Source organism: Macaca mulatta, chromosome 8 (assembly GCF_049350105.2).
Source record: "Macaca mulatta isolate MMU2019108-1 chromosome 8, T2T-MMU8v2.0, whole genome shotgun sequence".
Lineage (NCBI taxonomy): Eukaryota > Metazoa > Chordata > Mammalia > Primates > Cercopithecidae > Macaca > Macaca mulatta.
In genome coordinates, this window is record NC_133413.1 from 127,929,442 (window position 1) to 127,953,752 (window position 24,311).

The 24,311-nt window shown below is 35.9% G+C and overlaps 1 protein-coding gene, 1 long non-coding RNA gene and 1 pseudogene across 3 annotated transcripts in view; 1 reads left to right on the forward strand and 2 right to left on the reverse strand.

Moving 5' to 3' along the window:
• Positions 1-4,385, reverse strand: part of LOC114680325 (uncharacterized) — a 395,268-nt gene extending 390,883 nt beyond the window's left edge. Inside the window, exons 1-2 of one of the 2 annotated variants that reach the window (XR_013397411.1) lie at positions 4,289-4,325; positions 2,798-2,936 (exon numbers count right to left, since the gene is read on the reverse strand). This is a non-coding gene — a long non-coding RNA (uncharacterized LOC114680325). Of the gene's footprint in view, positions 1-2,797; positions 2,937-4,288 lie in introns of both variants that reach the window. The other variant, XR_013397412.1, reaches the window with a different exon arrangement.
• Positions 4,386-4,493: 108 nt separating this feature from the next.
• MED30 (mediator complex subunit 30) lies at positions 4,494-23,777 on the forward strand. The gene is given in 4 exon segments (NM_001266097.1): positions 4,494-4,767; positions 12,405-12,563; positions 14,472-14,576; positions 23,648-23,777. Coding segments are annotated over 4 exon segments (537 nt in total). The 5' UTR covers positions 4,494-4,590; the 3' UTR covers positions 23,744-23,777.
• Positions 6,942-7,473, reverse strand: LOC106999910 (small ribosomal subunit protein eS10 pseudogene; annotated as a pseudogene).
• Positions 23,778-24,311: the final 534 nt, after the last annotated feature.

Consider the following 24,311-nt stretch of genomic DNA (forward strand, 5'->3'; position numbering starts at 1 on the left):
CAGCACAAGCTCCTTGCTGAAACAATCTATTCTTCCTGTGACTTCCATGGCAGGATAGTCTCCTGACTTTCCTCTGACCTTTCTATTTCTTCCCAATTTTTGTTGTTAATAGTGTTGCCTCCTCTTCTTCTTTCTGTTCCTTAGTGTTCCCATTGGCTCTGTCCTGGAGCAGTTTCTTCCTCACTTCTCACTTTACCCATTTTCCTCACTGTTATCCATGATGGAAGGAAGTATAGTGCACATTTATTGAATGCTTACTATACACTAGGAACTATAAGTGTGTTATATATAGCATCTCACTTAATCCTATCAACAATCCCAAAGCTAAATACCATTGTTATTATGGAGGTTGGTGTGATCTGTCCACTGTTGAGCAATGTCAGGTTTGGATTTTAGTCCAGGACCATCTGACTCCCACAGATTTTGAGCTTACTACTACACCCACCCACCTTTCTCCAACCATGTAAAAGGAAAACCCTACCAGGCCTCAGCACATACTCAGTCGCTTACTGGATACATCCACTGATGATCATGTACACATTTCAAACCCAGGATGCCACTGAGTAAACTCCTGGTTCTTTCATCAACTATTTATTGAGCACTTATTATGTGCCAGGCACTGCCGTAGGTGCTGAATCTACTGAAGCAACCAAAAGAGACAATCTCTAATTTCATGAAATTTACTGAAGGCACAAACAGTGAAAGAAACAACATCAGTTTGTGAGAAACACTACAAAAAATGAAGCAGGCTAAATGGATAGAGAGATGGAGAGGGCTGTACAGTAGGTGGAATAATGGCCCCACAAAAGATACCAACCCTCTAATCCCTAGAAGCTATGACTATGTTGCATTACATGGAACACGGAATTTTACAGATGTGGTTAAGGTTAAGGGTCTTGAGGTGGGGAGATTTTCTAGAATAATGTAGATGAACCCAGTATCATCACATGGACCCTCAAAAGTGAAAAGTTAGAGGTATGTGACAATGACAATGGAAGAAGATGCAGGAGAAATGTAAAGCATGAGAGGGAATTGACTGCCATAGCTGGCTTTGAAGATGGAGGAAGGGGCCACAAGCCAAGGAATGTGGTCATGGAAGCTAGGAATGGCTGTCAGTTTACAATCAGTAAGAAAATGGGGACATAAATTTCTGCTGCTTTAAGACACTAAATTCTGATCTTTTTTTCCAGCAGCAACAGAAGACTAATGCAGGCTGTTTTAAGTAAGGTGGCCAGAAAAGGCCACTGAAAACAAAGACCTGGAGAGATAGCTGAGAGAAGAGTTTCCCAGCCAAAAGAAATGAGTCTGGAGTGAGATGAACTTGGAATGTACAAGGAATAGTAAGGAGGTGAATGTATCTGGAGTGAGGGGAGAACTGTCGGAGCTGAGAGAGCAGGAACAGCCTAGGCCAGCACATGTGGAGATGTGCAGGTCATGCAGCTTTGGATTTTATTCTAAGTACGATGAGAGGACTGGTCAGCAGGGGAGAATCACAACCTGACTTAGCTTGTAAGTTTGCCTGTGGGTGCTGTAATAAGAGTGGACTGGATGGGGCAAGTGTAGCAGGAAGGAGTCCAATTAGGAGACTCTTGATTGTTATCCAACATTCCAAATAAGAGAAGAAGACAGCTTGGACTAGGGTGAAAGAGGTGAAGTAATTGGTCACACATAGGATATATTTGAAAGTCAGAGTGCATTCTATTTTCTGATGACTTGGAAGTAGGGTGGGAAAGAGAGAAGCCAGGATGGGCAACTAAATGACTAAATGCATGGTGGTGCCAGACAATGACATGGAAAAAAGTGTGGTAGAAGAAGGTTGGGAGGGATCAAGAGTCAGGTTTTTTTAGACGTAAGTTTTAGATGCCAAATAGCCATCCAAGTCAAGATGTCAGGTTTTTAGGTATGTGAGTCTGAATTTAGGGACAGTTTGGATTGGAGGCATGTGGTAGGCAGATTTTAGTTACTCCCCAAAGACGTCCACATCCTAATTCCCAGAATCTGTATGTCATGTTACATGGCAAGGGGGGATTAAGGGGTAATATATGGAACTGAAGTTGCAAAACAGCTGACCTTAAAATAAAGAGATATCCTGGATTATCTAGTTGGACCCGATGTAATCTAAAGGATACTTAAATGAAAAAGAGAGAGGCAGAGGACTCAGAACCAGTGATACGGCACATTTAACTAGCCAATTCTGGCTTTGAAAAGGATGAAGCTGGTTTTTGAAGTTGGTGGAAGTGGTCATGAGCCAAGGAATTGGGACATCCTTCTAAACACTGGAAAAGACAAGGAAACGGATTCCTTCTGAGAGCCTCCAGAAAGGAACACAGCCCTGCCAACACCTTGAGCTTAGTTCAGCGATAACCATTTCAGACTTCTGAGCTAAAAAGCTGTAAAATAATAAAAGGTGTGTTGTTTTAAGCCACAAAGTTTGTGGTAATTTGTTACATGTGCAATAGGAAATTAACATAAGGCATAATTTCTCTGAAACGTCAGTGTATCCTCTCTTGGTAAATGACATAAACTTCACCTGAAGCTTCACATGAAAGCAGAAATACGTGCCATCCTTAATTCTTTCCTCTCCTTCATGCTCCTAATCCAGTCACAACGAAGTTCTCTAGATTCTACTTACTAAATATTTATTCAAAGTTACCCTCTGTCTCCTTTCTCTACACAGGTCATGATCATCATCATCATTCCCCTTTGGAAAAGAAGACAATAGAAACCCACCATCTATTCCCCATTTAGCAACCAGAATAAGTCCTCTAAAATGAGTATTTCAAATTATTCCTCTCACCTTGAAACTTTTCAATGGCTTGCTGTTTCACTCTATAAATTCTCAACTGCTTGACATGGGTTAGAAGATCCTTCAAGGTTGCCTCTGCCTTCAGCCTTATTTCCTCACACTTGTCCTCACACTGAACTTCTTCCAGATCCTGGAAAGCATTAGGAGGCCTCTTCACTTCAGGTGTTGGCACTGGCCTTCCTCATCCTCCTAGAAAAGACTCTATCATTCGTTACTCCCTTCCCTATCTACCTTCAGGTTCCACACTGCTCCCTTCAGGTCGTTCTCAATCTCCTAAATTGTTAGCACCCTGGTATCAGGAACTTTTCTTTCAAGACGCTCATCACAATAGTGTTCTGTTTGTCTCCATGACAAACACGCTGCAGGGCTTTTGCCTGATTTGTTCAGTACTCTATCTTCATTCCTAGCCCCCAGCACATAGTAGGTGCTCAGCCAATATTTGTCAAATGGTAATTACTCACTGAAGACCTGCGAATTACTATGTTTAATTCTAACACGGTTCCTATGACATATTTAGTAACCATTTCCCGGAAAGTCCGTATAATGGAGCATTCAGATACTTCTAAACAATGCAACATTTGTGCCTATCACCAATTTTACATTCTTGACTTCTTCCTACCTTGGAGATGAACAGTAAGAGGTGAGAGGCATTTTACTTTAATTTTTCTTGCATTTATCATGTCACTCAACAATCATTCAATAAGTATTTATTGATACTTGTGCCAATCACTAGGTGTTGGGAATACAGCAAGTGAATAAAATCGTCTGTTTTCATGGAGTTTGCAGTGTGTGTGTAGATAGGGTGAGAAAAAGTCTGAAAGTAAGCCAGCCGAAAGCTATATAAAATATCAGACAGTAGGCCAAGCGCGGTGGCTCACGCCTGTAATCCCAGCACTTTGGGAGGCCGAGACGGGTGGATCACGAGGTCAGGAGATAGAGACCATCCTGGCTAACACGGTGAAACCCCGTCTCTACTGAAAATACAAAAAAATTAGCCAAGCGTGGTGGCGGGAGCCTGTAGTCCCAGCTACTCGGGAGGCTGAGGCAGGAGAATGGCGTGAACCCGGAAGGCGGAACTTGCAGTGAGCCGGGATCTCGCCACTGCACTCCAGCCTGGGCGACAGAGCGAGACTCCGTCTCAAAAAAAAGTACCAGAGTCAGAAAGAAGTGTGCGTTGATCATTTTTTTGCTTAGAGAGATTGGGAAAACTCAAGAGAGTAAAACATCTGAGCAGGGACCAAGAGCAATCGGGGAGTCAGTATCATGTCACAGAGAAGCGTACAAGCTTAGGAATCTTGCTTTCTAAATTCGAACCGCAGGTTGCCAGTTACACCTGTATGCGACTGAACAAGTACTTTAACCTGTCTCTTAGCTGTAATACTACAAACCTCAGGCTTGTTAAGAGAAAATGCTCCGCAAGGAATTAAACACACAAAGTTCTAACGCTGGGCCAAGACTGGGAAACGAACTCTGGAAACTCACCCTCTGCTCTCCAAGAACGTCTCCCCTCTGGCTGGATCGCAATTGGTGATTGGCTACTTAACCCGTCCGTCCTTTCCCGCCCAGCGTCCAATCCAATCCCACCCGGCTCCGCTCGGAGACAGTTCGCCGAGTGGGCGGTGTCCATGACGTTTTATGACGTGTTGCGTCACGGTGGGCGGAAGTCGCGGCCGCTGTTTTGAAATCGGGCCGCGGAGGGTCTCTCAAGCTGGTTCCAACTCTGAGGCCCCACAGCCTCCCAATTCCGGGCGGACCCCTGACGGGCCTGAAGCTGCAGCCGCGCCATGTCCACCCCTCCGTTGGCCGCGTCGGGGATGGCGCCCGGGCCCTTCGCCGGGCCCCAGGCCCAGCAGGCCGCCCGGGAGGTCAACACGGCGTCGCTGTGCCGCATCGGGCAGGAGACGGTGCAGGACATCGTGTACCGCACCATGGAGATCTTCCAGCTCCTGAGGAACATGCAGGTAGGAAGGCGGGCGCGCAGGGCCAGCGAGATGCAGCTGGGAGGGAAAGGGGCGCTGGTTTCCTGGTTACCTCGGGCCCGTGGATGTCAACTGGGCTGCCCTGGGCAAACCTTAGGTGTAGGGTCACCCCCATTCATACTCAGGAGTGTCCCCAAAAGTCGGAGCTGTAGAGGTGATGTTTTTCCAGACCAGATTTCTGCATAATTGAAGCCAATTTTTTTTTATTCGATCGAGCTGTTTAGTTACCATGTAAACTCTTGCACCTTTCAAGGTAAAGATGGGGTCGCACTCCACTTCCCTCTTTAGGTTGCTTTAAATGTTTTTTCCAGCATTTCTTCTGGGGAGGTCCAAGGAGTTGAAGAATTTACATTATATTTTTAAAAAACAGTCCTCCTTTTTTTTTTTGGCATAGTTAATATACAGTAAACTACACTCACCTAAAGTTTTAACATATATATGTACTGTACTGTGTATACTTGTGAAATTATCATCACAATCAAAATAGTGAACATACACATCACCCCAGAAAGTTTCTTCATACCCCTCTGACATCTTCGCCTCCCACCTTCCATCGCTAAGCAACCATTGATCTGCTTTCTGTAATCATAAATTAATTTGCATTTGCTAGAGTTTTATATAAATGGAGTCTACAGTATGTGAGCTTTTTTGGTCTGAGATCCTTCACTAAGCATGCATCAATAATTTCCTTTTTATTGCTGAGTAATGTTCCATTGTATCAATATATCACCATTTGCTTACCTTTTCTTCTGTTGATGGACATTTGGGTTGTTTCCACTTTCTGGTTGTTATAAATAATGCTATGAACTTTTGCTGACAAATTTTTGTGTGAACATATGTGTCATTTCTCTTGGACAGATTCAGGAGTGGAATTGCTGGATCATGCGATACATGTCTGTTTAATACTTTAAGAAACTTTTCCAAAGTGGCCTGAGCCATTTTACCTCCCAATTATTGCTAGTGGGAATGTAAACATTGCTGTTTAACGGTTCTCGTTTCTCCTCATCCTCATCAACACCTGTTGTGTCTTGATGCTTTCCAAATACTTCTCCCAGTCTATCCTGCCTTTTTGCTCTCTTAATATTATCTTTTGAAGAACAGACATTTTTAATTTTGATGAAATCCAGCTTACTGATACATTCTTTTATAGATTTTGCTTTTGGTGTCATACCTAAGAAATCTTTGCCTAACCCAGGGTGACAAAGGGTTTCTGTTTTCTTCTATAAGTTTTGTAGTTTCAGGTTTTATATTTAGGTCTACAACCTATATTTAGTTTTGTGAGTTTTTAAATATATATACATAGTGGCAGATACGGATCCAAATTCATTGTTTTGCATTTGGATATCCAATTGTTCCAGCACTATTTTGCTGACCCATTTTTAATGCTTGTTTATGTTACCCACTACATGTAGTAGATATTATTCTTGTTTTAAGAAGAAGATTCTGTACTTCAGAGAAGTAAAGTGACTTGCCCAAACCTAGTCAGTGGTAGGGTAGATTTGACACCCAGGTTTTCAAAATCTTACAGCTCTTATTTCTGTGGTTGTCCAAAAATGTGTTTTATTGCTTTTTTTTTTTTTAAACTGGTCAAGATTTTTTTTTTTTCCTCCTGATTATAAGAGTAATTCAGTTTTGTGGAAATTTTTAAGACTATGTGAAATATAGTACAAAGGAAATCCAGGAGAAATTATGACATTCTTTGGCAATAATTAAAAAAATGAATAGATTCATATCTAGAATGAATAAGGTGCGGATTAAATAATGTCTCAGAATTTAGCATATTTAAAAAAATTTTTGTCCTGTTATATGCAAAGCACTGAATAATACCTAACACTTATGAAGTACTTTCCTTGGTCAGGTACACTGTTATAGGAGCAGTTTTAAGGAGTATTTTTATCCCTATTTTACAGTGAAGGAAACTGAGGCTTAACAAGAGGAAAAAATAAATTACCCAACATCACACATGACTAATAGCTCTTCCTAGTAACCTCTTTTTAATACTAACTTGCTGTCAATGTGCATTATTAAAAGATATAATACAGGTTCATGTTCTACACAGAAAGAACTAAGCTTTTTCAAAAAAAGTATTTTATCAATAACTAGATTACATGTGGACCTGCATTCAAAGCCAACTTTTTTTTTTTTTTTTTCAGTTTTTTTGTCTGTAAGTTTATTCAATGCAAAATAATCCTCTCCAATTTTACTGAGGTGGCTGACCACGTCCACGACCAAATCCGCCTCTAAACTGGAATTCGGTTACTGACCCAGCCCCAGTCTCGGCTTTCTTGCCGGCACGAGGCGACACGGGCACTCCGTCTGTAGGTATGTCTGTCGGCGTCCCCTCTTGTGAGTTTGCAGGTTGCTCACCCTCCAGACCTTTAGGCCGAGGCCTGCCAGTCTCTGGACGACTGCCGCACAGGGTGGCAGGAGCAATCTCCCAGGGCAGATGAAGGTAATCACGGAGATACTGGATTCCCTCATTGGTAAGGTACCAGTAGAAATGTCTCCAGGCAAACTGTTCCTTCACGTAGCCTCAGGACTTGAGAGACTGCAGGGCCTTCATGACATGAAGGTTGGACACATTCTTGTTTGCCAGCTCCGGATGCTTAGGCATGTGGAATCCTTCTTGGCCACCATGACTCCCTCCTTAAAAAGGAGTTCATAGGCTGGGCGCAGCGGCTCACTCATGTAAGCCTAGCACTTTGAGAGGCGAAAGTGGGCGGATCACGAGGTGAGGAATTCGAGACCAGCTTAGCCAACAAGGTGAAACCCCATCTCTACTAAAAATACAAAAATTAGCTGGGCGTGGAGGCACGCGCCTATAATCCCAGCTACTCAGGAGGCTGGGGCAGGAGAATCGCTTGAACCCGGGAGGCAGAGGTTGCAGTGAGCCAAGATCACGCCATTGCACTCCAGCCTGGGCGACAGAGTGAGACTCCGTCTCAATACATTTCTTCTTAAGCTTCAACATTTCGGCGGCTGTAGGGTCTGGGGCCCAAAGCCAGCTTTTGAGGGACTATGATAATTATATGTGTGCTTTTCATTTTGTGAAATTCTGTGGTCACTCATCTAAGACCCTTTGGGGCCTATCATAATTGGCTGAAAAGATAACAATGGGCTCCTTCATTTCCAAAAAACTAGAAGAGGTGATAGAAACAGGATATTCTTAACTACATATAACCTAGTGATTTGTTAATACATTTTTAGCATTCACATTTTTAAATAATCCTCTGTATTATTGATCTATGAGAGTAAACTGCTGTGAATACAGACTGCTAAGAATTTTTCTAAGCGTTTGTTTTAAAGAAGTGGTTCCTGGTACACACTAGATGTCTGTTAGCCACTTGAGAGTCTGATGAAAACTGTAAACTCTCTTCAGAGAAAAATACACATACACATGCATTTTGAAAATTTCAGGGGTTAAAGGAAGATTTAGGGATACTCCCCAAGTATCCTTAAATCTCAGATTAAGAGTCCTTGTGGAAGATACTATTGCTTTTGTTTTGTTTGTTATTCTTTGAATCTTTAATTTTTTAAATACATAGTACATTCAGAACTCAGGAATAGAAAAGGACAGTGCAATGAACATTTTCCCTCCCATTCCTCTCTCTTATACTATGTACCTAACTCCTTTCCACAGGCAGTGGCTGTGAGTGATTCTTCCTATTTTTGTGTATCTTTCCAGATATTCTCTGCGTGTTAAGCAAATGTTTATGTATATTATTTCATTTTTCCCTTTTTTGCACAGATAATAGCATATTATACATAACCATTTTGTATCTTGCTTTTTTCAGTTGATATATTCTGGAATTTATTCATATCCGTACAGCAAATACTCCCTTTTCCTTTTTATAGTGTATAGTTCACACTGTGTGGAAATACAATAATTTGTTAAACCAGTTCTCTAGTGAGGGCATTTGGCTGTTTTTCATCTTTCCCTGTTAGGCTGCAGCAAATAACCTCCTACACAAATTTGCACTTATACCTGTAGGATACGTTTTTAGAAATAGCTATGTGCTTTTGTAATTAGACATATTTCGATGAATTGTCCTCCACAGAGATTGTACTAATTTATGCTATGGCCTAAGACCAGCACAGTGAGTTGTATCTTTTTTGGATCTTTGATCACTCGATAGGTGAAAATTCTACTTCACATTTCTCCTAGTTTGACTGAGTTTGAACATCCTTTAAAATATTTGAATCATTTATATTTTTTTCCTGCTAAATCACTTACTGTTTACCCATTTGTTTGTCTTTTTTACCTATCATAATTGTAGGATTTAGCTATTTACATACTAGAGAAACCTGCTCTGTGTGATACAACTTGCAGTTATTTTTTTCCCCCAGTCTTTTACCTTTGGCTCTGCTACTGGTAGTTTTGCCATGCTTTTTTTTTTTTTTTTTTTTTAAGAAGTTGAATGTATTAGTCTTTTAGGACTTCTAGGCTTTATGCCTAGTTAGAAAGGTCTTCCCCACTCAAATTAGAATTCTATAATTTTTAAAATTTCAGTCTTTACATTTAAAACTCTGATCCTTATGGAATTTATCCTATAAAATGTGAGGTCTGGGCCTAGCCCTAACTTTTTCAAAGGGTTCACTGAATAATTCACTTGCTTCTTCCAGTGATTTCAGGTAGCTTTTATATAAGTGAATTTGTTTCTGGATGTTCTATTCCACGTAGCTGCCTATCTTTTATGTATTAATGCAAAACATTCTTATAATTTGTCAGGATGTATAATGTGTTTACACTTACTTTTTCAGAATTTCCCTGGCTATTCTTGCTTATTTTTCCACATGTATTTTAGAATCAGTTTATTCTAAGAAAAAACCTGTTAGCATTTTTATTAGGATCATTCAGCCTAGAAAGACTTGACATCGCTATGATGTTGACTTTTAGTTCTTTACTAACCAAGAACATGGAGTATTCTTATTCTGTTTTCCTATAAGGTATCTTAAGTTTTCATTTTTATCTTGAGATTTTAAAAGTTTTCTTCCAGATATTTTATCTTTTCTGTTGCCATTGTAAATGGGGTCTTCTTTTCCCATGTTTTTGTTTGTGTTATAGATGAAAGCAGAGCTATTGCTTTCTCTTTGGACCTACTTCCTTATGGAATTCTTTTATTTTTAGTAGCACTTTATCATATTATTTGTAGATAGATTATGATGCTTTCTTTTTAATATTTCAACATTTTTTTTCTCTTTCTTCTCTAATTGCATCGGCTAGTGCTTCCAGAACAGTGTTCACTTACTTATAGAATTAGCATCTTAGTAGACATCCTTTTCTGTTTCTGACCTTAGGTGGAATGCTTCTAATGATTCCACGTTAATCATGGTGCTGACTTTTTAACTGAAATAAATGTATGTTATCACACATTGAGGATTTTTTATTGAGTTTTATATTGATTTTTAAAATGGATGTTGAATTTAGTTGAATGCCTTCTTAGTGTCTATGAATATGGATCATGTATTTATGGGTTTTCATCCACACTCATGAGTGAGATGGTTATTGATGAGCTTTTCAGCTGAACAGCTACACCACGGTATATACCAAGGGATCTTAGACATTTTTACCGTGTATACTCTGTGCTATGGGAACCTTCTCTCTCTCATGTTTACTGCTGTATCCCAGCTTCTAGAACAGTGCTGACACATTAAAGGTGTGTGGTATTTTTTTTTAATGATTTAGTAAATTAAGTTGGTAAGTTTGGATATTAGATTTAACATCTAATATCTTTCTAAGTCAGCAAATTTGGGAAGCGTGATTCTTTGCATTTCAAAAGGATTTTTGTTTTCTTTATGACAGTATTTATTAAGAGTTATTTTATATAATACATCTTAATAAATTTTAAGTATAGATTTATGGGTAAAATAACTCACTAAAGTAAAATAATTCACACTGTACTTTAAAGCCTTCTGTGTGTGTGTACTATGCGAAATATGGTAATATAAACTTAAGTTCCAGTCTTTACTAAGTAGAAAATATGGGCAAAGTATTAAACCTCATAATGCCATAATAAAGATACAGAATGCTGTTCTAGGCAAGACATAATCATCACGCTCCTTTTTGTCACCTAAACAAGAAAGCAAGGATCCACTTAAACTTTTATCTGAATTTCTAGTTAGTGTCTGTGGAATTTCATAAACTGAGAGTTCATGAGGAGAAAGCTTATATTGTACTGAGAAATGAACCCTTAATGTCTTTCTCCTTTAAAATGTTTTGACTAGTTCAGCCTTTGATATTTTATCACATTTCTTTGAGACATTGTAGAGTGTTTTAATGCTTGAGAATTTCTGAAAATCCCAATAATATCACACCTCAAATAATTTGAGGAGATCCATCTCCTTAACTCATATACCATAACATTACAGGAAATTTAGAAGTATGAGAAAAGAAGAAAATAAATTATTCAAGCCTATTTATCTTACACATCTTTTATCAACTACATATAGGGCTTTTCAGTCTTTTTTCATGTTTCTGGTTTTAATCATTATATGTCCTGTGTTTTTTTTTTTCACTCCAAACATTGTATCATGCTTTTCTTTTTCTTTTTCTTTTTTTTTGGCATTCCTACCTCATGTGTTTAAAAAAGAAAAAAAAAATGCAAACTGAGGCTTAGAAAGACTGGACTGATTGCCTAGCTATTAGATAGTAGATAGTTCCTTTGTTTTTAAATCACCTGATTCAAATCCTCAAATAGGTATACATGTGAATTCCTACAATTAAAATGCCTGAATACTAGAAAATGTGGTACTCTATAAATATTATTGATTCAAGTATTAGGGTGATGCCACAGATCAAATTGTGGGAATAAAATATTCTACGGCTGTACAGAGAAAGATTTTGTTCATGAGTTTCAGCAATGCACAAGTACATATTTAGTTATAAATTCTAAATAGTCGATTTTTGTTTACCTGTCTTTTTTTTTATTATTTAAATATATACTTTTCTTCTCTTGATAAAATTCCTGAATTAAAATTATATCAATATCTAAGACCGAGTTATGATCATAGCAGTTACTTTTAATAATTTATTAATGGTGTTCAAGTACAGGTGGCACCCATATCTCCTGCTATTGATTTTTTTAAGTAAAATTTTAAATGACAGGTTTATATTTTAATGTGTGCTTTAAGCATCTGAATTATCTTGTCAGAGTTAAGGTATTTTGAGAATATTTTTGCAATACCTGCCATATGTTTTTCATTTTCTTCCACTAGAATATCGTAAGATTCACTTTTGTGTGTGTGTTTTTAACTGTACTTTGTTTTTAACTTCTTGGTTGAGGTCAGCAGCATGCTGCATTTATATAATAGTAACATTAAAATTGTACACTCTTTTTAAAGTTACACTTCAAAAATTAAAGGGGAAAAAGTATTCCAAGTCAGGGTTTATTACAGAGTTTTTCTAGGTCTGTTTTATAGCAGTGAAAGAGTATGCCAAGTTGTTAATAAATGGGTGTGCATTACTCTTACATTCTTAAAATTGAACTTGATCAGTTGTGAGGGACAGCTTACATCTATGCATTGCCTAAAAATTGTTTCTGTTTATTGGCTTTACTTATAGAAAATCTTGATTTTTTTTTCATTACTTTATATTTTTATTCTTTATTTTTCCTGATAAGCTGCCAAATGGTGTCACTTACCACACTGGAACATATCAAGACCGGTTAACAAAGCTACAGGATAATCTTCGCCAACTTTCAGTTCTCTTCAGGAAGCTGAGATTGGTATATGACAAATGCAATGAAAACTGTGGTGGGATGGATCCCATTCCAGTCGAGGTAATTTTTTGTGATAGAGGGAGGATGAATATAAGGTGTGAATTAGTGTCAAGACAGTTGTTACTCTTTTGCCTCTCTCTCTTAGCAATATTTCCAGGTTTTGAATTTTATTGGTTTTACTTTTGACCACAGAAGATGAAAATGTGATATATATGCATAAAATACTACTATATTTTTACATTAATAATTTCTTGTAGACTTTGACAGGCTTGTAGTAATTTTTGTTGTTAGGAAGAAATGGTTTTCTGTGGCAATTTTTATTGCTATCAGTGTCTCCTTTTAAATAAGTCAGGAATATTTTTAGTAGGAATTTTAATAGTATCATATACTTTTAAGGTGGTTTTCATGAAGTACTTTACAGATAAAATATTATTTTTATTATTATTAATTTAGATTTTATATTTGGCCCAGTGGAATCACTGTATTTTAAAAAATGTACTCTCTAAATTTCATCTTGGGTCCCACCTATTTGGTTAATTAGGCATACATTTCTATAAGTGACCCTTTCCTGTTAACAAATTATTTCTCTACCACCAAAGGAAGCTGGTAAAGATGACCAGAGAAAAATTAAACTGCAAAAATGCCTAAAAAGAAGGGGTCAGAGATGTGGGAGAAAGATCAGAAATGTGGCCTGCATTGTCAGATGCTGCAGAAAGGTCAAGGAAAATCAGGAATGAAAACTGTCCAGTAGATTTTGCTAGATGAAAATTGTTAGGATATTTGAGTAGAGCTTCAGTGAAATCGTAGCAGCACGAAGTCTGATCACAGTCAGGTGAAGATTAAACAGGAAATAAGAAGCTGGAGCCAGCAAGTGGGTATCAGTCTTTCAAGAAGCTTTGAAAAAAATAAGAGAGGAAAGCAGCAGATGGAAGGAGAGATGGAATCGAAGGTTTGCAGGGGGAAGAGGAGCTTCTCCCCAAATAGAAGAGACAGGAACATGTTAGAATAATAAAGGAAGAAAGCTGTAGGGAGAGGTTGGGAGAAGGGTGTATAAATAATGAAGACAGGAAGGCAATCAGGCCACAGGGATGGAGACTAATCGTCTTCAGGAGGAAGGACAGCTCTGCATTGAGAGAGAGAAAACAAAGAAAAGGAGAATGTAGACATGGGTGAATTTATATATGTCTCAAGAATTTTAAGAAGTTTTATCAGGTGAATCCTAGTTTTTACCAGTCATTTACCTTTGGCCTATTCCTGCATTTTTAATACACAGTAGTAGAGGCTAGGTGATTCCTGAAGTCTGTCACTTATGAGGTAAATTCCATCACTAACCGTGCATACTTAATTATGATTCTGCTGGAAGTTTCATTGCTATATAAATTTGTTTCTCCTACAAAAAAAAAGTTCTCACAACTGAAAAAACTTAAGACATCTAGAAGTTTGCATAGACTCTGAAGTTTTAGTTTGCAAGTTAATGACATTTATATAATACAGATCCGTGAAGTTCTTTTCTTTTTATTACAGATGAAGGAAAGCCTGTTTTATCTATCTCAATAGACTACAAATCTCTTAGGGGCAAGAATCACATCTTGTTTGGCATTAGTTTTATAGTGTTTCATAATTAAATATTTGCTAATTGAATGAGTAGGGTTTTAATTTTAATTTTATTTTATTTTATTTTATTTTTTGTTACTTCTCCCATCTTCCTGCTGGAAGTATTGTTTAGTTATACATGACAACCAATGTTATAAAGGCTGTTTTGCAAAAGAAACCTGAAAGGGTATTGTGTAGAATGCATTGAAATGGTCAACTATTAAAGCTCTTATTTCAGGCTATCACCTGAATTGAAATTTATTTTTATACAAATAAAACTATAAAAATTGACTTTAATCTGATATATTCTCTATACCAGTGATTAGAAAACTTGAATTATATTTTTGACTTTTAATTTTTGTTAATCATTCCCAGCAACTTATTCCATATGTGGAAGAAGATGGCTCAAAGAATGATGATCGGGCTGGCCCACCTCGTTTTGCTAGTGAAGAGAGGCGAGAAATTGCTGAAGTAAATAAAGTGAGTTGTTAGTTTTTACATTTTACGTTTTAGAGTTATTGATAAAAATTACTAGGGAGTCTGATGTAACTCCAAAACATAATTTGAATTATCAAATTACATGAAGTCGTTTCTGTGGCAAACTTAACCTATTGAGAATACAGCCAAGAACTGAAAGGTAAGCAGAAATGCTGTCTGAATAGTCAGAAGAGAAATTGCAAAATTCATTCGATAAAGCTCTTAGAAGAGCTCTTTAGACACTTAGTCACAATCCATTTACTTTTTTCTTTTCTGGGCAGAATTCTATCTTTCTAGCTTATAGCATTTTTGGAGCAGCAAATGATAAAAATTTACAAATATGAAATGTGAATGTCTCAACACCTGAATAAAAAATTTAGAGAACTATCCCAGCATTATTCTACTCCAACCCCACCAAAAACTTCTAACTGGAATTATTTATCGCTGAATACTTTCAGAAGTTCGGAAGATAATGTTCAAATAGTTCTTGTGAAACAGAGAGAAATAGGGAAAGGTGTCTGTTCATTCTGTGGTGGAAATGTGGCCCCAGCTTAGCAAAATCTACTGGACATAGCACAGTGAATACAACTATCAGCTTCACTCTTTCAGTGACAAATATAGATTGCCCCTTCCTGAAATTCTTAATTCTAATTAATAGAACTCGCCAGTGTATTAATAATCCACCACAGCCAAAGAGTCTTCTGAGGTATATAAGATTTTATAGTTCAATTTGTATGTATAATACATGATGTCAGTAGACTACCTTGGAAAAAGATTTTCTCACATGTCAAAAAGACATCAGATAAAATTCAATACTGTTGCTGATTCAAAGGACACTTAAAACTATTAGCAAGACAGTGTTTTTTTTTTTTTTTATCTTTTTCTTTTAGATAAATAGCCAACATTTTTCATAAGGTGAAATATAGAAATATCCTTATTAAAAACAAGCATGAAATAAGATGCTTTATACCACTATGTTTAATATTATTTTAGAAGTTATAGCCAGTACAAAAAGACAGTGAATAAATGACAGCTGGGAAACAGGAGTTACTATGTATGAGCTTGTTAGAATGATCAAAGAAACTCAACTGATGAACAACTAGTCTATAAGAGTTCCGTAAAAGGGTCTAAGACAAGACTGATACCATGCTCTTATAATGCTGTAAACCTGTTAGAGTATAAGATTCTATTGACTCTTATAACAATTCATATTTAGTAGATAGGAATTATGTCAATCATGTGTGTGAATAAACTTATTAAGATACGTAAAGGAAGCTTTGAATGATTAAAAGAACATATAAAGTTCTTGGATGAGCAATACATATTATAAAAACACCAGTCTTGATTACTTCACAGTTTTAATACAGTAACAATCCAAATCCTAATAATAAAGCATGCAAAAATAATAGGATTGTAGTGCAATACCAATCAATAAACAGATCCAGATAAAACCCAAATGGGATTTTTTTCTTGAAAGTATACAAAAATATCAAAGAAAATGTTGATAAGTATGACTAATAAAGCAGAATTCTTAGCTTCAAAAATTAAACTGTAATATGAGGCATATTATACAAATGGTAATTAGGTGTGTAATACTGGCACAAGAATAGGCAGATTAGTAAAATAATCTAGCCAGAAAAACAGCCTTCTCATTGTACATGAGAATTTAATATGACAGAAGAGGGCTTGTGTGAAAAATTAGTCTTTAGAAATAGAAACTTTGGGGGCGAAATTAAGCTAGCTTTTTACATTACACCATATATCAAAATGAATTTCAGAGTTGAAAATAAGACCTGCAAAACAAAATATTGGATAATTTTTTAAGTATTTTAAAACTCGGAAGAAAGGAAAAAGATGGATAGATTTTATAAAATAAAATTTTGCAACTTCTTTAGAAGGTGAAATACCTATTTAGAAAACTATTTCCAAAAAATCTGATTGTAATGAATGACAATCATAATAAAAAACTCACAGTAAAAAATTGGTAGAGGGTGAGGAAGAGACTGGGGACTTTTAGTTTAGATCTTGAAAAATAACTGGTATTTGATAGTCTAGATATATGAGACATTCATTTATTAAGACGTGTTATATGTTTCTGTTGATAAAATATGTATTACCTCAATAAATGTGTTCTGCTTATTTTTCTCTAATACGGATTTTTTTTATAAAATATAATTAAATATGTATATAAATAAAACACCATTATAATAATAACTTTGGTTTCAGAGTACCACATGTGTAACTAATGTAAATATAGTTTGTTCTGTACCATAGAGGATTTTATAATATTTTGTAAAAAATAAAGTTGTATAAATTCAGAAAGATACTTTTTCTAAATTTACATTTCTCTTCAATTTTCATGAAGTTTCTCTTTTTTCCCAATTTGATAACTTAGAAATAACGTGTCTTTGACTTTTAAAAGTTCTTGTTTATAATCAAAATATGGTAATTCTTTGGCAGCATGTAACCGAAAAAATTCTTACTAGCTACTGACATAGAGTTTTGTGGATTTTAAGTAAAGGATATAATTGAAACAAGGATATGATGTATACAAGGACTTCTTTCTCCACGTGAGGATTTAGCTCTCTACAGCCTCTCTCTCCTGGACCCACCTACATAATTGTTTCCCTCAAACCTTTCAGTGCAGTTATATCATATTTGGGGTTCAGTAAATAACCTGTGTCATATAATTATGGCTTCGTAAGTATTGTTTATTGCTAAACCACATAGTAAACTAGGGTCACATTTCCTTGGTTGAATAGTTTTTTGTTTTTCTGAAGTTAATTCTTACCTCTTTAATTTTCTAAAATTTTAGTTAGTTTTTTGTGCATCTATGATAGCATCTCAGTACTATTTTCTAATTTTCCACAGAGTCAGAATCATTAGACAGTTTCGTGGTTCTCATCCCACCCTCCCAAGTTTTCTTTGGTCTTATAGGTCTGGATGAAATGCTGGTTAGGCCTGCTTTTTAGCTCTGGGACTTTCCTTCACCTCTTCTGTTGGTTTCATTATTTCTTCAGCTCATGTCTTCCTCTTTCTTGGTTTTCTTCCTTGTTGGTAATGTGCATACATCAGTGACTTCTTTAGAAGGAATGCAGACACTTAAATTTTGAGTCCTTACGTATTTGTCCAGTTCATAGTTTGGCTGGCTATAAAATTCTATGTTGTAAGTTACGTTTCCTCAGAAATTTGAAGGCATTCCATAATCTAATGTAGGGTTTGGCAGACTTTTTCTTTAAATGACTAGATAGTCAATCTTTTAACCATTCCTCTAGTTTTCATCCCCAGGGCTCAGCTAGTGCCTCTGAGATGGTCTCTGTCTGTGGTTCTCCATGGTGGATCAGGCCTATTCTCAGTGGCATCCCTCTTGCATGCCCAGGCCTTCTCTGAGTCACTGACCACTCCCTCTTTACTTTTCATCTTAAAATTTACCTTGCATCTGCTGTTGTGTCCTTTCTAATCACTTTTCCTTGCATCAGTTCATAGCTTTTTTTATTCCTCTCCTGCCACACACTCAATAGATACACAAAGTTTCTGAAAGTTTGTGTATGCTTATGGAATGAAAGTGTTTTAAATTTTTTTCCCCATTTTTACTTCTGACATTGAGATCTCTTCCTTTGATTAAATGACTTGGATCTGTTCTAAGTGCTTTTAACTTCAGTATAAAACATATTTTAGTTAACGTGATATCAAACTGATGGGTTGTTACAAAGAGAAAAGAATCAGTTTAGGTATTTTAAATAAACCAGGTTTAAAGCTAAACTCTATTTCTGTGGGAATTGCTTTTTAAAGGACAAGTTAGAGGGAAAGTACCTTCTTGAGTATCATGGGGAAGAACTCATTTGATGACCTCATAACTCTCTTTGTATGAATTCTTCTATCTATATTTTGAGAAAGCACTGAAGGATTAGGTGGTGGGCAGAGGGAAAAGATGGAAGAGGGCTAACATTTGGTTAACTTAAATTTAAATCGCAAATAAAGAAGGAAGAAGAGAATAAAATTAACTGCTAAAAAGCAAACAAGTATTTTGTTGTTGTTGTTGTTGTTTACCAAAAGGGGTTTTTAATTCATTCCTTTAAAAAAATTATAAATGTGAATTAAATGTAGCATATTCTGTTAATGGAATAATCTTATGTACAGTTAACACTAGCTACTGACATAGAGTTTTGTGGATTTTAAGTAAAGGACATAATTGATACAAGGATATGAAGTATAAAAGGACTTTCTCCACATGAGAATTTAGCTCTCTACAGCCTCTCTCTTCTGGACCCACCTATGTAATTGTTTCCCTCAAACAGTTGTATTTCATTCTTTTCCTTCAACTTATTTAAGCTCTGTGTCTCCATTCTAGAATATAAGATTAAAATATATGATTAAAATGTTTAATTTTTAAAATATTGAGCTCATGATCCATATATATATATATATATATATATATTTTTTTTTTTTTTTTTTTTTTGGAGACAAAGTCTCTCTCTGTCACCCAGGCTGGAGTGCAGTGGCACGATCTTGGCTCACTGCAACCTCTGCCTCCTGAGTTCAAGCGATTCTCCTGCCTCAGCCTCCTGAGTAGCTGGGATTACAGGCATCCATCACCATGCCTAGCTAATTTTTTTGTGTTTTTAGTGGTAATGGGATTTCACCGTGTTGGTCAGGCGCTGTTGAACTCTTGACATCGTGATCCACCCACCTCAGCCTCCCAAAGTGCTGGGATTACAGGCCTGAACCACTGCACCCGGCTGATACATCTTTTTTTTTTCTTAATGGCATACACACCTGAGGGTGTTTCTCATAGTGAAAACTGGCTATAGATGATAATGTCCTGATCTGATTATTTAACCACATAGATGCTATTAAAAATAAACAGTTCATTGATTTGACAACTATTTATAAATAACTACATTCATAAACTTAAGTTTTTGTCTCTGTCAATTATGTTAATCCATATTCTTATGTAAACATAGGTTTGCTTTTTTTTAGTTCATGCAGTTAGTAGGTGATAGATTTTTAAAGTTCACAGAATCTTAGCTAGTAACACTAAAACACTGAAAATACTTCTTACCTATTATGGTATGGAGTATAAAAATGCATAGTTTTTAATAATGGCCATTATTAAATATCTTTTTTTATACTAAGAGGAGTTATTTAAACAAAAAAAAGTTTTGAAATGATTGCCAATAATTTTTGTTTACTTGCATATTTTTTTTCCATTCTTGTAGGTTTTGGGAGAAGCTTTTTGATTTGGCTTTTGTTATTTTTTCTTCAAACATGAAAATATTTAAATACTTGTGTGCCTGCTCTCTGCCAGGCATTGTGCTCAGTACCAGAATTTCTTCCATGAACCAGCTGGATGTGTTATCTGCTATATACTCATTTCACATGAGTGGACAAGTTTCTTCTTGGAGAACATAAGACTCCAGTGGAAACAAAGCAGCACCTGTTTCATGTTCCCATTTCATGTTTTAATGAATATTTACAGAAACAAAAGCATTGTGCCATATTTTTAATACATTGGCATTTGGTCGTATTAAATAACTAAGTTGCTTTATAGAGCTGTGTAATCTGTAATAAAATTATATTCTTTGCATTCAATTAAAAATATTCAGAATTTTACTACAATGCATATCTTCTTTTTGTTCTAAATAAGCTACATAAAATAAGTAAATTTATATACCCCTCAGTTGACCCTCACTTAGTCGTTTTCAAAACATTATCATATCATTGTGTACTTGAAATTGTGCAGAAGAGCATACTGATGGTGTGTTTACTATTTGGTCCTTACGGTCTGTCTGGTTTCTAACAATGCAAAAACCACCAATAACTATCCTAATGCCATGAAACTTTGAGGCACACGATTTGTAGTCAGTATTTGATGTAAATCATCATAAGACAATATGGCTGGTTTTAATAGTCAAATTCGTGGTTTATTTAAATACTTTCATTTTCTCTTAATATATCCTGGAATCCTTAAGCCGAATACCCAAGTAAAGGATGGATACTTGTTTGAGACCACATTTTTTAGGTGCGGGGGTGGCCAATCTTTTGACTTCCCTGGGCCACATTGTAAGAATTGTTTTGGGCCACACATAAACTATACTAACGTTAATGATAGCTGATAAGCCCCCCCAAAAAATCTCATAATGTTTTAAGAAAGCTTACGAATTTGTATTGGGCTACACTCACAGACGATCGGGGCCACATGCGGCCTGCAGGCCACAGTTGGACAAGCTTGCTTTGGGGGCATCAGAATGAGTTTTATTTTGCTTAAGGCTATTTTCTTGATGGGAAAATGAAATTGAAAAAGATAGTAGGTAGTATTTACTACAAGATTGACATAATTGAGTCCATGCATTTAGAAAGTAAAGCATTTTTTGTCAAGTGTCACAGCTTTTGTGTGAATATTAAATTACATGGTATGAGTTAGCAGAAACATTTTTTAAGTATTTAGTCTACTTACACATTCACCTGTTAATGTACGAAATTGGGCACAGCTGATGGATTTTGAAAATAGCAGCTGTCAACCTCTGTTAAAATCAATCAGTGGCAAGATACATATATTAAATCCTATATCGTGTCATGAAAATTTATTTACAGTTTAGCCACTAATAAGCATAAGTGTCAGCTTTGCTGTTGATCATTTTTATGACATGTTTTGACTCTGGATATTTTATTTGTATGCTAATTTTTTATATTTAAAACTTTGTGGCATCTTTGAGAAATGCTATCCCAAGAGCCTTATATGTTAATTATTTAAAAATTTTCTATTCCCTAGTTTTGAATATTATCTTGAAAATACCCTACACATTCTAGTTCTTTTTCTTTTTAAAAAAAATTATGAGGCTTAAATTAAAAAGAGTACCAGAATGTATATTTCCAAATGAGGATTCTTGAAAGTAGTCTTATTGGTAGGTTATACATTTATTTCAATGGTGAAACCATTGTGATAGCCAGCTGCAAGCCCTGAGTTGATATTGATTATAAAGTCTCTTTTTAACCACCCAGATGACCAATTGTCATCTTACGTATGGGTATGCAGAAAGTACAACTGGCAGAGACCTTAGATTTTATAATCCAATTACATAAACGAGAAAACCGAGGAGAATGAATTTGTCTAAGATCAAATACCAAGTTAGAGGCAAAGTTGGAACTGGGACCGAGATTGCTAGCCTCCCAATATAGCACTTTTATATTCCTCTGTTTTGCTGCTACTCTTGATTGCTGGCAGAAGTGTTGGTTTCTTGGTCTCTGTGATGAAAAAGACTTTACAGGCTTGGTTATTCTTCATCTTTCCCAGCAATTTGAATCAATTTTGTTAGATATATACAACCACTTAAATAGCAGACTATCACATACTCATGATAACAGAATATAGAAGATAGGTCATCTGAAAACTTGTACAAGGGAGATTCACTAAAAATACCAGCAGTTTCTGTTTCCTGAAGACTGTGTTAGAGTGAGCTTTAGAGTCAAGCCCTGTGTACTGTATAGTCATGTTTTTCTCTGACTGCATCGTGCTAGTTCTCTTTTCAAATGTGAATTAAATTTAGTTATGAAAGATTATTAGAGTCTCTGTAAATTGATTTTCTATTTTCCAGTAAGAGTTTCTTGGGCTTTCCTTTTAGCCACCTCTTTCTTGTTACTTCCCTAACTCTGAATAGAAGCAATACAAGCAACTTCATTTTAATTTGCTTTTTAATGAAATCAAAATTAAGATTTTTAGGCCTCTTTTTAATAAGCATACACTAATTTATCTGGAGGTTGTTTAATATAGTGTCTTAAAATTAAATATATTATCTCCAAATGTAATGTTTCCAAGGGGTTATTGAATAATAATGATTATTATTATAACCAGTAAACACTCTGACCAGAAGTTCTCTATTTCTATCTTGTTTTATCTAAGCAGACATTTACCACATAGGATTTGAAGAAAGAATGTTTAAAAAGAAGTTTACAAATCTTAGTCAAGTATAATTCAAGTATAGAGATACAGAGACACATGCCGTGCACATTTCAGGCATTCAGCAAATCTTAGTAGAAAAGATTGCTTTGGTTGCTCTGCCATTTGTCTTCAGTTTTTAGAATTAGAAGGAGATTGCAATTCATGCTACAGGCAAACAGTGATTTCTGCCACACTTTTGAAACACCAATTGCATGAGGCATTGTATTTTTATTATATTTTATTTTCTATATCAACAGTTTACATTTTGTGCCTACCAGTAACATTTGTTGAATGTTTACTTATGTGTCAGGCACAATTCTAATACTTGACATGAATCAGATCATTTAATCCTCATAACAACTCTTAGGAGGTAGGTTCAATTATTATTTCCATTTTTCTGATGTAGAAACTAAAGTACAGGGAGGTTAAAAAAGTAGGTCAGTGTTATAAGTTTCATAGTGAAGGATCTGGCCGGGTGTGGTGGCTCAAGACTGTAATCCCAGCACTTTGGGAGGCCAAGACGGGCAGATCACTTGAAGTCAGAAGACCAGCCTGGCCAACATGGCAAAACTTTGTCTCTACTAAAAATACAGAAACACTAGCTGGGCGTGGTGGTGGGCGCCTGTAATTCCAGCTACTCAGGAGGCTGAGGCAGGAGAATTGCTGGAATCCAGGAGGCTGAGGTTGCAATGAGCCAAGATTGTGCCACTGCACTGCAGCCTGGGGGAAAAAAAAATCACAGTGAAGGATCTGAACGACGTCCAGAGATCTGGCTCTAGAGTATGGGCTCTTGACCGTTAGGTTATACTGCCCCTTAGAAAACCTGTATGCTTATGTTTTAAAACAAATAAATGTTTAGCTGATTTATTTATTTATATATGGTGGAGGTGGAAGAGTAAGCAGGGCCTGGGGTGGGCCTGGAGCCATAGACCTCTGCAGGCTGAATTTTTAGAATTCAGGATCCCTGTCAGCGAATATTTAACGCCAGAAGAGGGTTGAGACCATCTGCCTTATAGGGTTATTTAGCTCAATTTCTGTCTGGATCATTACAGTCCTAACTTACGACATTTTAATCTTCTAACTTCATGGTCTATATTTCCTGAAACATTTTTGATAAATTCTTTTGTTTCTACAGAAACTCAAACAGAAGAATCAACAGCTGAAGCAAATTATGGATCAATTACGAAATCTCATCTGGGATATAAATGCCATGTTGGCAATGAGGAACTAAGCTGATATTTAAATTTCCTGCTTTACACATGTTATACCGTTGTTTTTTTCCCTCAAGTATTTTTTTCCCTGTGAAGAAGGTTATTTATCTGCTTTTATTTTAGTCACTAAAACTAAAGTTTGTATTTTTACATTGTGATTTTTACTTAAAATATTCATTAACTTTTTTTTAATGCTATTGATCTTATGAAAGATTATTGTAATAAATTTTGATGGGGTTTGTATTTTGGTTAATCTTCATGAATTGAATAATTGTTTTTTTAAAGCAAAATAAAGTTTTTTAAATAAGTTTTTAAATTTGATTAATGGATTTACTCATTCCAATAAACCTTTTAGAAGAAAACTAAATATTTAAATATTTCTGCAGATAAAAGTATCAAATACAGTCAGTCTGTATACAAATTAAAATTAAAGATATGTTACGATTTCAGCTCAAGTTTTTAAATTCAATTTTATTGCCAAGCCAATTAAAATGTATATTTCTATGAATAGATGAAAATTTATCTTTAACATATTCTTCAAGTGTTTGGTCTTAAATGATCTGTCTCTAAAAGGAGAGAAACTAATGA